Source organism: Suricata suricatta, chromosome 5 (assembly GCF_006229205.1).
Source record: "Suricata suricatta isolate VVHF042 chromosome 5, meerkat_22Aug2017_6uvM2_HiC, whole genome shotgun sequence".
NCBI lineage: Eukaryota > Metazoa > Chordata > Mammalia > Carnivora > Herpestidae > Suricata > Suricata suricatta.
Genome location: NC_043704.1, coordinates 55,494,286 through 55,508,051, shown reverse-complemented (window position 1 = coordinate 55,508,051; position 13,766 = coordinate 55,494,286). Strand labels below are relative to the sequence as shown.

At 40.0% G+C, this 13,766-nt stretch overlaps 1 protein-coding gene across 1 annotated transcript in view; it reads left to right on the top strand.

The window, feature by feature from the left end:
* MYH15 (myosin heavy chain 15) overlaps positions 1-13,766 on the top strand; it is a 148,023-nt gene that overhangs the window by 34,130 nt on the left and 100,127 nt on the right. Inside the window, exons 13-15 of the mRNA XM_029939249.1 lie at positions 4,060-4,178; positions 9,320-9,469; positions 10,073-10,243. Coding sequence (XP_029795109.1) covers positions 4,060-4,178; positions 9,320-9,469; positions 10,073-10,243 — 440 coding nt within the window. The remainder of the gene's footprint in view (positions 1-4,059; positions 4,179-9,319; positions 9,470-10,072; positions 10,244-13,766) is intronic.

Below are 13,766 nucleotides of genomic sequence, written 5' to 3'. Positions count from 1 at the left end.
AGAGCACAAGCAGGTGAGGGGCAGAGAGAGAGAGAGAGAGAGAGAGCACAAGCAGGTGAGGGGCAGAGAGAGAGAGAGAGAGATAGAGCACAAGCAGGTGAGGGGCAGAGAGAGAGAGAGAGAGAGAGAGAGAGAGAGAGCACAAGCAGGTGAGGGGCAGAGAGAGAGAGAGACACACAGAATCCAAAGCAGGATCCAGGATCTGAGCAGTCAGCACAGAGCCCAATGCAGGGCTCAAACTCACAAACAGTGAGATCATGACTTGAGCCACAGTCAGATGCTTAGCCAACTGAGCCATCCAGGTGCCCCTCCTGTGTTTGCCTATTATACCCTTCTCATCTTCAAGGCTCAGATCAAATACTATTTCTTTTTTCAAACCTTCCTTGGTCAGACAATCCTAAGAAATTCCTTCTTCTTTCAAACTTTCATAATAAAATAATTGATTTCTTTGTCTCTGATAAGCAGTTGTTTTACTGACTTATTTTTTTCTGTTTTATTTACTTTCGTGGATTATAAACTCCTTGATGCCCCAAATTCTTTGCCTTGTTTATCTTTCTTGCTGCAGCATCTAGTACTTAGGCCTTGCACATAGTAGGTGCTCAGTAAACTTTGTTCAATAAAAATAGTAAAAGGTGAACATCTCAGAAATCACATTATAAGCCTACTTGAAAGCCTAACAATTAAATGTCATTCTTCCAGCCCCTCTTTACATTAGCCAGGAATGATAAAACTGGATTTTGTTCCTTTCTTTATATCTGGTTGTTTACATATGGGACTGAACTGGGCTGAAATTATAAATTTGGGAAAGATTGCCTTTTGTTTTTCTCTGCCCCCTTACTCGTTTTCAGGTAAAGCCAGGCTTCGTTCTACCTACTTGACTTCAAAATATACTTACTAAAGCTGGCTACTATTCCTCAGAGGACAGTTCTCAAACTTGGCTGCACATTGGACACAGCGGGGAGCTTAGAAATTTCTGATGCTCAGGCTTCACCCAGGCATTAATTAGAAAATGAATCATGGGGTTAAGTAGAGGCATCATTGTCTGTTGTTACAATTTCCCAGGTGACCTCAATGTGCAGCCAAGTTTGATGACCACTGTAATGTGGACTATGTTCTCAAATCACCCGGGGAACATGATAAAAACAGGTCCAGACCCAAGCCCCTTCAGCAAGCCCCCTCCTTTGTACCTTTCTGAGCTCTCCAGGGTATTCTGATTCACGCCAATGTGTGAGAACACCTGCTCTGTCTAAACATTGCCTCTCCCAGGTAAGATCAGACAGCCTAATTAAAAATCCATGGTTTTATTCACAAGGTCCTGGGGCATGATGGTGGGAATTTCATAAAGCCTCTTTTCGGAACACATCAGGTTACATGATGAAAATGTGTTTACAGACCTTGCTTTGTTCGTAATATCATTTCCTGACTGTCAGATGGATATTTATTCATAGATTTAAACTATTTTCATCTTGGTTGTGAAACTTTTAGTGCAAATGAAGTAATTTATTTTTTAGAACAAGATGACAAGTACTGGTTTCTGTCTAAACAAAACAAAACACAGTGAAAACCTGGAGAATGTGTAATATACACCTGTCGGGTGGAGGCAAGGGGTACTACTTCTCCGTCTGCAGATACTCGCTGTCTCTGGAGTGGGTGGCAAATAATTCTGTAATGTCGGATGCTATTTCTGTCAGAGCTTAAGGTGGGATATTGTACAGAGAATTTGGGTTTCCTTTGTTCATGGATAAAAATAGACTCAAAGGACTGTCCTTAACACTGGCAAAAGGAGGTATGAGTTTGAGACTATTATTACCTCTTTGTCGGTCTGAATGCTTCCAAAGCTCAGAGAACTGAACTATCTTTTTTTTTTTTTTGAGCAAATATTGTGGAATTGTTCATTTTTCACATTGTCAGTATTCACCTCCACACAGATTCATCAGACACATTGCATTTCTCTCTTTCTTTTAAATGTTTTCATTCTAGGTCATGTGCTCTTTAAAGTTTCTTCCAGTGCAAAAAGGCTAGGATTCTGATCCATTGGATTCTCAACTTGAAATAATCATGCTTTTGTCTCCAAACGTGGCACTCTTAGCGGGGATAGCTCAGCATAGGATGAGTACGTTTGCTCTACTTTTGATTTTTCCATTTATTTCCCCAAATAGTCTTTGCATTTTGAAAGGTTTCATAGCAACTGAGTAGCTGGGCCATTATCTCTGACACAGAGTAAGTGTGTGGCCTGCAGAAATGTATGTATAATATATATTGATCTTAGTTAATAAGCAAATAAACATTTGAAGCTTTTCAATCCTTTGTGCAAATTTCAAAGGCCCACAAAAGGAAATGGATATAGTTGATACAAGTGACATGCAGCTCTCTAATTGTTTTTTGTTTTTACTTTACTCTCTATTTGTGGTTATTGCTCAGGAAACCTTTTACTTCTTAGTGAAGTAATGAAAGACTGCATTTTCTTCTACTGTAAGCCATTATTTTATAAAGTGACTACATCAGATATACTAGCGTATCTGAGAATTCATATAAAAATGTAGGGTATAGCAGAGATGTTAGATGAGCAAAATATTCCTTTTGCTTGATAACTGAAGAAATCTACAATTGGAATGTTCTTACAACTTTTTGCCTGTGGCATTCTTTTGTGTTGTAATTTTTAAACACATGATGTGATACATGTTTATTTACTCTTTCTGATAACATTCATTCTTCCCCCACTTTCCTTAGAAAATGGAAGCACTGATTTAGAATAATGCAGGTGTGTGGGTTGTATGTATTCTTGTGGGCCAGCAGAGGGCACTATAGAGCAAAAAGACCTCACTGGGAAAGAGGTGTTTTGATAAATCCAAGTGTCCTGGCTTCTGTTGATTATTGGTGGTTGTCTTGAATTATCAGATTACATGGCCTAAGTCCCTGTTTCATTGAAAGAACCTACAATTACATATGTATAAAGGGAAAATGGGCAAATAATAGAGATAAGATTTTCCGTGTATGTCAAGTAGTTTGTTTTAGAAGAGGGCCAGTATAAAGAAATAGATTTCTTTTTACAACTGAGGTGTAATCCACATACCATAAAATTCAGTCTTTTAAAGTATACAGCTCAATGAGTTTTAGCATATTCACAAGATTGTGTAGCCATTACCACTATCTAATTCCAGAATATTCAATTACTTCAAAGAGTACTATTCTACATCTGCAACTAATGTTACACTGTATGTTAACTAACTGGAACTTAAATAAGAATGTGAGAAAAAAACAGAAAAAGTATCCTATACCCATTGGTACTTCCTCCGATTCCCTTCTCCCCTTATCAACCACAGGGTCTACTTTCTGTTCTTTGGATTTGCCTGTTCTGGACAGTTCCTATGATTGGAATTAAATAATGTATGGCCTTTTGTTTCTGGCTTCTTTCACTTAGCATAACGTTTTCAAGTTTGATCCATATGGAAGCATGCTTCAATACTTCATTCTTTTTTTATGGCAAAAAAAGTTTCTGTTGTGTTTCTATACTGCATTTTGTTTATTCATCAGCTAATGGACATTTGGGTTTCTCCACTTTTGATGATTATGAATAATATTGTTAGAAAGATTTGTGTGCAATTTTTTGTGTGAACATATGTTTTCACTAGGTATATACCCACCAGTAGAATTTCTGGTTCTTAGATTAACTCTAACTTTTCAGTAGCTGCCAAATTGTTTTCCATGGCTCTACCCTGTTACATGCCAACCAACAATGTAGGAGGGTTTCCATCTCTCCACACCTTCACCAACTCTTGTTATTGTCTGTCTTTTTGATTATAGCAAGTCTAGTGGGTGTAAAGTGGCATTTCATTGTGGTTTGATTTGTATATTTCAGATACAAGCCTTTTATTTCAAAACTACAGTCCACCTTGCTATATAGGTCTGAACATACCTTCCTTTTGTCCTCTGGCGAGCTTGTTTGGCTATAATTGAATGAATTTAAGTAGTGTTTTCTCTTCTCCTTCCCCCCTTCCTTCCTCCCACCTTCCTCTCTCCCCCTCTCCCTTCTACCTTTCCTCCTTTTCTTCTGACCAGGTGCTGACAAAGCTGCTTTCCTCATGGGCATTAACTCTTCTGAGTTGGTGAAGGGCTTGATCCATCCTAGAATCAAAGTTGGTAATGAATATGTCACTAGAGGGCAAAATATAGAACAGGTAAGGTGACATTCCCAGAGCGTTATGATCTGTGATCTTGTAATAGTTGTGTACGTATTATACTTGTTATTTTTCAGCTTCTGGTATTGTCTGCAACAAGAGCTTCTGTAAAAAAGCAAGTAAGAGCTACTGTGATGAGTATTCAGAGCATTTTCGCTTGTGATGTATACCAATGTATATGCTCTTGTATTAAGAATCCTTCCAGGTGCTTAATATACTGTTTGGCAGTTTTCCTGTGGGTAACAAGTCTCTTTGCCAAAGTAGGCAAGCCCTTGTGATCAACATCTTCATTGTCCAGTTAAGGAGCTTTCAAGGCCATTAATCTCCGGTACAAATAAAACTAGTGAATTGGCATCCCTCACCTATTTGGAATATTGACTTTTTAGAGTAACAGGCACATTAGTTGAGAAAGAGTTTTAAAATATAGGCTGAAGTTAGTATGTGAAGGAGGGGTGTTGAGAGCAGAAATGAGAGGGGGAACGTCATGCAGGCTTAGTTGTGCATCCAGGAGAGTCTTTTAATGATAGAATAACAAGTACTCTCAAGGACTGCTGATTCTGAGGCTTTGTCAGAATGCAGTAAGTGTCCCAGGGCTGCCGGGTAATGGACCATCTAAGTGCTAGTGCATTTTAAAATAATAATTTACATCTGTAACGCCTATTAGTCAGTATGTGATGCCATGCTGCAGTAACACATATGCACTGAAATCTCAGTGACAGTAAAATGAACATTTCTTTTAAAAAAATTTTTTTGTTTATTTTTGAGAGAGAGAAAGACACAGATTGTGAGTGGGGGAGGGGCAGAGAGAGAGGGAGACACAGAATTGAAACAGGTTCCACACTCTGAGCTGTCAGCACAGAGCCGGATGCAGGGCTGGAACCCACGAACTGTAAGATCATGACCTGAGCTGAAGTCAGCCACTTAACCGACTGAGCCACCCAGGCGCCCCGAAAATAAACATTTCTTACACCAAGTCCAGTACACATTGGACGGCCTTCTTCCATATTGTGGTCAGGCCACCCAGAATACCTGCCTCCAGAGTTGCTGCGTAGGGAGAAAGATCATTTGTGGAGAAAGTGCAACTACCTTAACTGCTTGGGGCCAGACGTGATAACCCTTACACTAAGAGTCCACTGGTGAAAATTAGTCAAATTACTGTAGATGCGGTAGCATCCTCGAAAGACAGAATGGTATGGTCACATGTAGTGTGTATAAGGCACTCCCAGGCGTTGATTCCTTCTCATCTTACAACAGTGCTCGGAGGTAAATAGAGCAGGAATACTTAGGTTTCACGGTTGGGGAAACTGAGGCTTAGGGAACAGCAATAACACTGCAGAGAACGCACAGCTAATATCCAGGTGACATTTGGATTGTCTTTACATACATTTTAAATCTGAAGATGAGATAGACAAATGTGCAAATTTGCAATAGAAGACAGTTATTCTGATGACAATAAACTCTATTTTTGGTATAGTGAAGCATCTGGTGTGACTATGTTATTTAAAACTTTTCAGCAATTTCCTAGCTTAGTTTACTCTATAAATCAATAGTTCTACCTCTATCTTAATACTATACTGAAACAGTTTCCGTTTTTGTTCCCCTTCATCACTGGAGCTCCTTGAGGCCATGGACTGTGATGAATTTATTTTTGTACCCTTGGCATCTAGCACAGTGCCCTCCAAGCAATGGATGCTCCATACACATTAAGATAAACTAAATATTGAGCTGAACTTGAACCATGATCAGCAGGACAAATAGTTGAACTCTTTTTCATAGTGAAATTAAGGGTATTTGGCAGTTTCTTGCTTTTTAACACATTTACCACAACATGCATGCATGACATGCTATGATTATAGAACAGGGACTCGCTCTGTGTAAAACTAATGAGCCCAGAGGAGGGCTGAAATCAAACCTTCTGCTCTTTAGTACTGTGTTCTCAGGAAATGGTTACCACCAGCCTTCACCATAATAGAACCAGTGAAGCAAGCTAATGTATTATTATCCAATGCTAAAAGAAAAAAAAAAAAACACACACACACACTCCTCATCTTCCAATCTCTCTCTCTCTTTCTCTTGCTCCTGGAGAGAGAGTAGGAAAGCACCCTGTAAGGCTTTTCTTTTCATAGGAATTTTACTGACTTTATAGAGACAATTGCCACTGCTAAGAATAGAGATGTATGTATTCTGTTGATGACAATCGCAAAAGATGGCAAAAATTCTTGCAGCGTTAACACTTAAACAAAATTTGGTTCCAGCTCTAATGTTGACTTACTCTGGGACCTTGGTCAAATATCTTCACCTCTGTGAACACCCAGCAAAGAGGCTGAACCCTCTGTGGTTGGGGGTGGGGGTGACTGGCATCTGAATGGGATGGTCCTTCAGATGGGAACATATCTGGCGCATCGTAGGGGTTTTGCATTCTGGCTTCCAGGTGCTGAATAGTCCTGATGATGCCTAGAAAATGCCCTCCTTATTTTCAAATATGTTTCTCCTTCAGGGGCTAGGGTCATCCCAAATTGAGAGCCACTACCTGTGATTATTAAGAACTGAGGTCCTTCGGGTCTAGTATTTTAGGATTCCATGAGAGTTCTAACTATGCCTGCTAGAAATAAGTTGTTTTAATTTTATTTAATTTATTAAAATTTTTTTAACATTTATTTTTGAGAGAGACAGAGATAGAGCACAAGTGGGGGAGGGGCAGAGAGAGGAAGAGACACAGAATATAAAGCAGGCTCCAGGCTTTGAGCTGTCAGCACAGAGCCTGACATGGGGCTCACAGACTGTGAGATCATGACCTGAGCCGAAGTCGGACGCTTAACCGACTGAGCTACCCAGGTGCCCTCAGTTGTTTCAATTTTTAAAAGATTAATAATGATTTATGGGGCTCCTGAGTGGCTCACTGGGTTAAGCGCCTGACTTTGGCTCAGGTCATGATCTCATGGTTCGTGGGTTTGATCCCCACATCGGGCTCTGTGCTGACAGTTCAGAGCCTGGAGCCTGTTTCAGATTCTGTGCCTCCCTCTCTCTCTGCCCCTCCCTTCCTCACGCTCTGTCTCAAAAATAAATAAACATTTAAAAAATTAAAAAGATTAATAATGATTTAAAAATCACAATGATCAGTAACTACAGACAGTATGCTAAGTGCTTTGTATGGATATCCCATTCAATTGAACAGCAAGCCTGCAAAATTGATCTTATTTATATTTCCATTTTTATAGTTAAAGATGGTGAACCTTACAAAGATTAACTTTTGGATGTAATGTAGCTAGTAAATCCTGGAGTGAGGATGAGGAAGGAGTAAAAGTAGAAAGGGAACAGGAGAGTGGGAACCAAGATATATTGGATAGCAAGTGCCAAATTTACATCCTCTGACTCATTGAGTCTCTCCCAACAACCCTGGCAGGTGCATATTTTGATATTAAAAAGTTAATATTAAATTAATAAACTGGTACAAATCAAATTTTAATATTTGAGAGGGCAGGGATCAAAGTGGCCACAAATATGGCTCTTTGACTCCATTTCTTTTTGGTGGTGGTTTTTCTTCTACCCTGTGCAACTCCTACTCACTGATCAAAGTCTTCTGTGAGGTTATTTGAAAAAGAGCTAAGGAATGAGTTCATGTAGTCCCTGAAATGTGGAAGTGTATATTCTGCTATGTAATTCCTCCTTTACTGGATAGAAAAGGATGAAAATGATTAATTATTGAGCAGTATCTTGGCTTATTGGTTTTATTCAGCAGACGCCATATTGTCTATTTCTTTCCCTGACTACACCATCAGCCTGTCTTCCTGTTTCTTCACTACTCTCCACCCCTGGCCAGTTTCTCGCCCATTCCCACTTGCGAATACTTAGGGAACTAAAAAGGGGTGAGCAAGTTCGTCATGTTCTTTTTAAAGTTTCAAAGCGACTGCTGTAGACAGAGAGTGATTTCCTCAGTGCTCCAGAGGATAAAAACCATTCTTGGTGCTTTATCTGTGCGGTGTGCTCTTGAAGCCAATAATAAAAAACAGTGATGCCATCCAGCTTATGGATCACTGTGGAAATGACTCAAGATAACTGATCAGAGAGTGGGTGACTCATAAATAAATCACCACCAGACACCAACAGGCTCCTGCTGTGTGCTATCTCCTGGGCAGCTGAAGGATGGAGGCGCTAGGCCTATTTTAAGTGTTAAGTGCTTGGAGTCCATTCTGCTTCCAGGCTTGGAAAACATCCAGCTGAAGTCACTCCTGGTTGGGGTCTGTCAGTAACCTGTTACTATAGCAGCACCTTTGCATCACAGAAGTAGGATCTGCATTTACACAACATCAGTCAGCACTAAGGTTGGAGCTCTTCCCAGTAGGTTACATTAGAGCCTTTGACACACACTCCAGGGAGGGGAAATGCAGCCTGACTTTTCCAGTAGGAGAACCTGAGTCAGACTGAAGTCCTAAATTGCCATTCTCCCTACAAGGAGTTGAGAGCAACACTGGGAACTGATAGAATAAAGACTGGAACCTGAGGCTAGAAAGAACCTTAAAGAGCATTATGCAGGGGAGGAGACTGCAGTCCAGAGGGAGTAGGTCACTTGCCAAAGGTTACAGAACTCCTTAACAGCAGCAGCAGGATAAGGGCTAGGCATTCCAGACTCCTAACGCACTCTACCAGTGTTTTCCAAACTTGATGGTGCACCGGGATCAGTGGAGAATTGTGTTAGAGCACCAGTTTAAATTCATAGGTTTGAGACTGGATGCAGAGTTGCTGAGAGCTGGCATCTTTAACATGCTCCCAGGTGGTGCTGATGCTGCAGGTCTTAGGACCACACTTCAAATACCAAGGCTTTCAAGCGCATTACCACTCCACTCCCCAGAGAGTGGGTCCTTTGATAATAGAACCATTTCTCTCACAGGAGTGTCTGGTAAGGAGGCACCAGGCTGGCCTCCCTCTCTATTTCTTCCCCCTTCCTCCCTTCCTTGCTTCCTTCTCCCTTTCTTCTGATTGTATTAAAGATCTTCCGCTGTATCATCTCAGCGGCACACTAGAACCACAGAAAGTCAATAAATAGATCCCAATTTTGCTAGAAGGAGGCTGCTGGTAGAAAATGCCCAGGATTAAAATGGACACTGCTGGCAGATGTGGAGTACTTTCAATGTGATTTCCAGGTGACCTCTGCTGTTGGTGCCCTGTCCAAGTCAATATATGAGAGGATGTTTAAGTGGCTGGTGGCACGGATCAACAGGGCGCTGGATGCCAGGCTGTCAAGGCAATTCTTCATTGGCATTCTTGACATCACTGGTTTTGAAATCCTTGATGTAAGTATATCTAGTTAAAATGAAGCCAATGTGTATTTACATGGAGATTAGAAAATGTGCATTGAACGTCAGAAAATAGAGTCAAAGAGTGATGAGATTTATTCTGGGAAAACTTAAGAGCCACTCTGGTTGGAAAAAAGCTATTATTAATATAAATACATAACAACAATTATTTATAATTATGATAATAGTATTAAAATTCAGCCTTAACTAAAGGTAGATAGAAATAAAGGAGCCTTTTACAATTTTAAAATTTGATATCATTGTGCGTTATCTTATTGTCATGTTTAGTTTGCAGATGTATTTTAAGGAGGTAAGGATTTAATTGAGGATTTGTTACTTATGGGGTCTATCTGCCATCATCTGATTGTGGTTATGATATTCTCTGTACATTTTTTTAAGTGGACCTCAATTTTATTTTTTTATTGAGGTATATTAGACAACTTAAAAATGTATATGTTTATGGTATACAAATTGGTGATCTGGTGCACCTACGCACTGTGAAACAATCAAAGTCAAGTTGATTAACATTGCCATCACCTCGAATGGTTACCATTTGTTCAATTCACTTTTATCTTTTCTCACCTAATCGCATCTTCAAAGTATAACAGCCTGGAGCAACTTTGCATTAATTTTACCAATGAAAAATTACAACAGCTGTTTAATCAGCACATGTTTGTTTTGGAGCAAGAGGAATACAAAAAAGAAGGCATTGGCTGGGTGTCCTTCGACTTCGGTCTGGATTTACAAGCCTGCATAGATCTCGTTGAGAAGGTAACACATGCTTCTCTCCTCGTTTATTTTCATTTAAGGAGGATGGTCCCTGTTTGCCACACCGATCCATATCGGGACTTGAGCTCTGTCAGGGGATGGGAAGCAGGGCCGGAGAGCTCTGTGCAGTTTCTTTTAATGGGCTTTGTGTGCAGCATCCGTGGAAACCTAACTAAACCTTCGCGTCAGTTACCCTCCTCCATCATCTCCCGCGCATTTGCTGCTTATGCATGGCCTCCACTGTTAATGCGTGAGCAGACTTGTCGAGATTAAAAATGGTCATGCTCTTGACTCGAAAAACACAGAGCTGAAAATATGAGCACTGTAGGGCCTGGCTGATTAATATAAGGTGAATGAGTAGACCCAGAGCAGCTTAACGAAATTTGGCAAATTAGCATGCAAACAAACAACTGTCATAAATCCTCAAGGCCACTACCTTGCAGGATGTAGTTTGTTCATTTAATTGGACAAGTACCAGTTAGTTTAAGTAATTTATGACAATACTTCATGGCTTATTAGTAAATTAGCTGCAGTGTATGGTTTCTGAATTCAGTGATGTTCCCCTACTCTGAAATCTTTCCATGTGCTCTGGGAAAGATTAACCAGGTTTGTGGGGGGAATTAAGTATAGCGTGCTCTGTGGCTTGGTCTGTGGCAGCATGCACTGGCGGCACATCCTGCTATGACTGTGGATTGCAGTGAATTCTGGAGCCGGGTCTGGGAAGGCCAAGGCCTACTGCTTTCAAAGTTCTGAACGCACTCCTTAGCTAAGCTGTTGGCATCTGATTCTCATCGGCCCTGTCGGGAAGGAGGAAGGGTGACTGACCTCTCACTGTCTTTGCGGGCCTCAGATTTTATCAATCAACCTTATTTATTAGACTTTAGATGAAACTACATCTTCCTTGAAAGTAGCCATTATTCCTAACAGGAATGGATGGCATGTTGATTTTATTTATTTTATAACCAGTGAACTTTGTTGGGGGAGGACAGGCTGATAAAAAAAAATAATAATGATAAAGACCTGAACTCTGAGCTGATTAAAATAATAATAATGATGATGATGATGATGATGGCCACCATGATGTGGTAAATGTTTGCTATAATTGTTAAAGCTGTAGTTTTCTGATGAGAAATGATACTGCAGAATTGGACCTCCACAGAGGGACAGATTTCACTTTTGCCAATTGTGACCTGTAATATCTACTTACTCTGATTATGGCAAGATGACCATTTTCAGGCAGGAAGGTGGGACATAGGCATTATTCAGATCCAGTTAGGTCTGTAAACATTACTGATTATTTAGTTGATATGAAGCCCACTATCTCATTTATGCTGGTCTCAGTTATTCTAAATAACCCACTAGCAACATGGATGTAATTTCCTGTTGCATTTCCTTCCGATACGATAAAATAAGAAAAAAAAAAAAACCCTGACCAGATGATAGAAGGAAAAGATAAGTCTTTGGCTTCCTACGAATTATTTCAAAAGTATTCAGGTCAGGCAAATGAGGAATACCAAAACCTTTCTTGAAATTATTCTATATTTTGAAAAGACCCGTTGAGCTGGTACAGGCTACGTGAAGAAAATTTGTTGTAAATATTAATGTTGTACCAAAGTTATTCCTTGAAATAGAATGAATCGTGAGAAGTTATCAAAATTCAAAAGAACTGAGATAAATCAATATGTACAAAATGCCTCATAGCATAAATCTGTGTGTGCAAAAGAAGAAGGGGGATTTTCATAGCTAAACGTTTCAAATTTTTGTGTTTACCAAAAGTTTGTCAAACTAAAAAAGAAATGTATTTCAACACCACCTTTAATTGTTAATTTGGTCATCAAGCATACAGTGACCTCCTTCTATGTATATATATATATGCAGTGAACTAATCTATTATAGGATTAGCTCACACCTTATTTCATTACCTGAAGTATTCTAGTGTGTTTAGAACTTGAGCATCAATAATTTACATATTAAAGTCTTAACATATGACTACATATTATTTATGGTTTTGCATGGGTATCGATAAAGAGATTATTTCTATTATTTTTAAGAGAAATACAATCAAAATTATACCTTTAAAATCTTGTTGCCCCTAGATTGTAGTCACCTTGAGACACTACATCTATTTTCCAATAATTCAGCCCTTTTGCAAAAAGTTCCTCATAGGATTGGGATTTGAATAAGGGTTTAGAATATTACCAGCTGTGAGGAAAATTAGCTGCAGGAGTGATTCTCGTACCTGTTTGTAAGTCCAAACTGTATGACCTAGCTTGGTCACGCTTTTGTTGTTGTTGTTGTGTCTTGTTGTTGGTTTTTTTTAACCTTATTTGTCTAACTGGGCCTGAATAAGTTTTTATTGTCTCTCTACAATTATTACAGTGATACAGTTTCTAAAATATTTTAAATCCTGTTAGCATCTTGGCAATACATGTTCTTACCACCCAAATGGGGTTCTTTGGGTATGCTAAGCCTGGTTTTCTCATTATAGAATGAATCGCATTAATATCTAGCTACCTCTTGTATACTCATGTACATCCTTGAAACACGTAACTCCAAGCTTTCTGTCACAACTCTTTCTGCCTGGCTACTGCCCACAGCAAAGCAGTCCAGACCCCAGAGCTCAAATCTGGGTGTCTTAGTGTTTACCTGTCAATCAGTTACATAACAGAAATTTGCTGGGACCTACATTTAGTAACCTTGGAACCTACTATACTAAGGGTTGTGAGACATGCAAACCAGAGACATTATCCTATCACTGAAGGAACTTGGGGTGTTGTTGGAAAGGCATCTTCCTAAGGCCAAAACTTTTCCTTTTTTTTTTTTTTCAATTAAACAAGTAAATTTATTTAATGACTACGTGTTTTGATCACTTCCTTGTTACCTTGCTGGTGAAGGAGGATTCCCGCCCTGGGGTATAGAGATGACTGAACATAGGACACCTGACCCTGGACAGATGAGTTTGACAACAGCTTACTGGTCACACACACTCAAAGCCTGAAGGGGGAGGGTGCTGCATGCCAGGCAGGGGCACACGGTGGTTGCACTATTGACAGAGTGAACAAGAGGGGCTGTGGAAGGCAGGCTTTGTAGTAAGAACAGGGTGTGGTGACTACCATTTCTCAAGGGAGGATGATTGTCTTGTCTGAATAATTCCAAGGGCTGTCAGGGATCTGAGACCCATCACTCAAGGATAAGCAGGCGCTGTGTCTGGTCCCATGCTCAGGATGGTAGTTTGGCTAGAGGACCTCACTCAAGGAGCACGATTGGGAGGGGAGCTTGCGATTAGGTCATCTGAGGCCCTCCCAGATTTCCCCAGATGTCAAGGCAGACATGATTTTGGGCCTTAATTTCAGGCTTAATACCACACTGCTGTAGAGAAGACTTTGAATTAAGTGCTGTGGAAAACTTAAGCAGGTGTTATAAGTAGCACTTGCCCTTAGGAAGTATGCAGTCAAGCAGGAGATTTGTAAGTCTAATCAGTGTAAAAATATGTCTCCATATAAATGCAGGAAAGGCACAAAGGCCC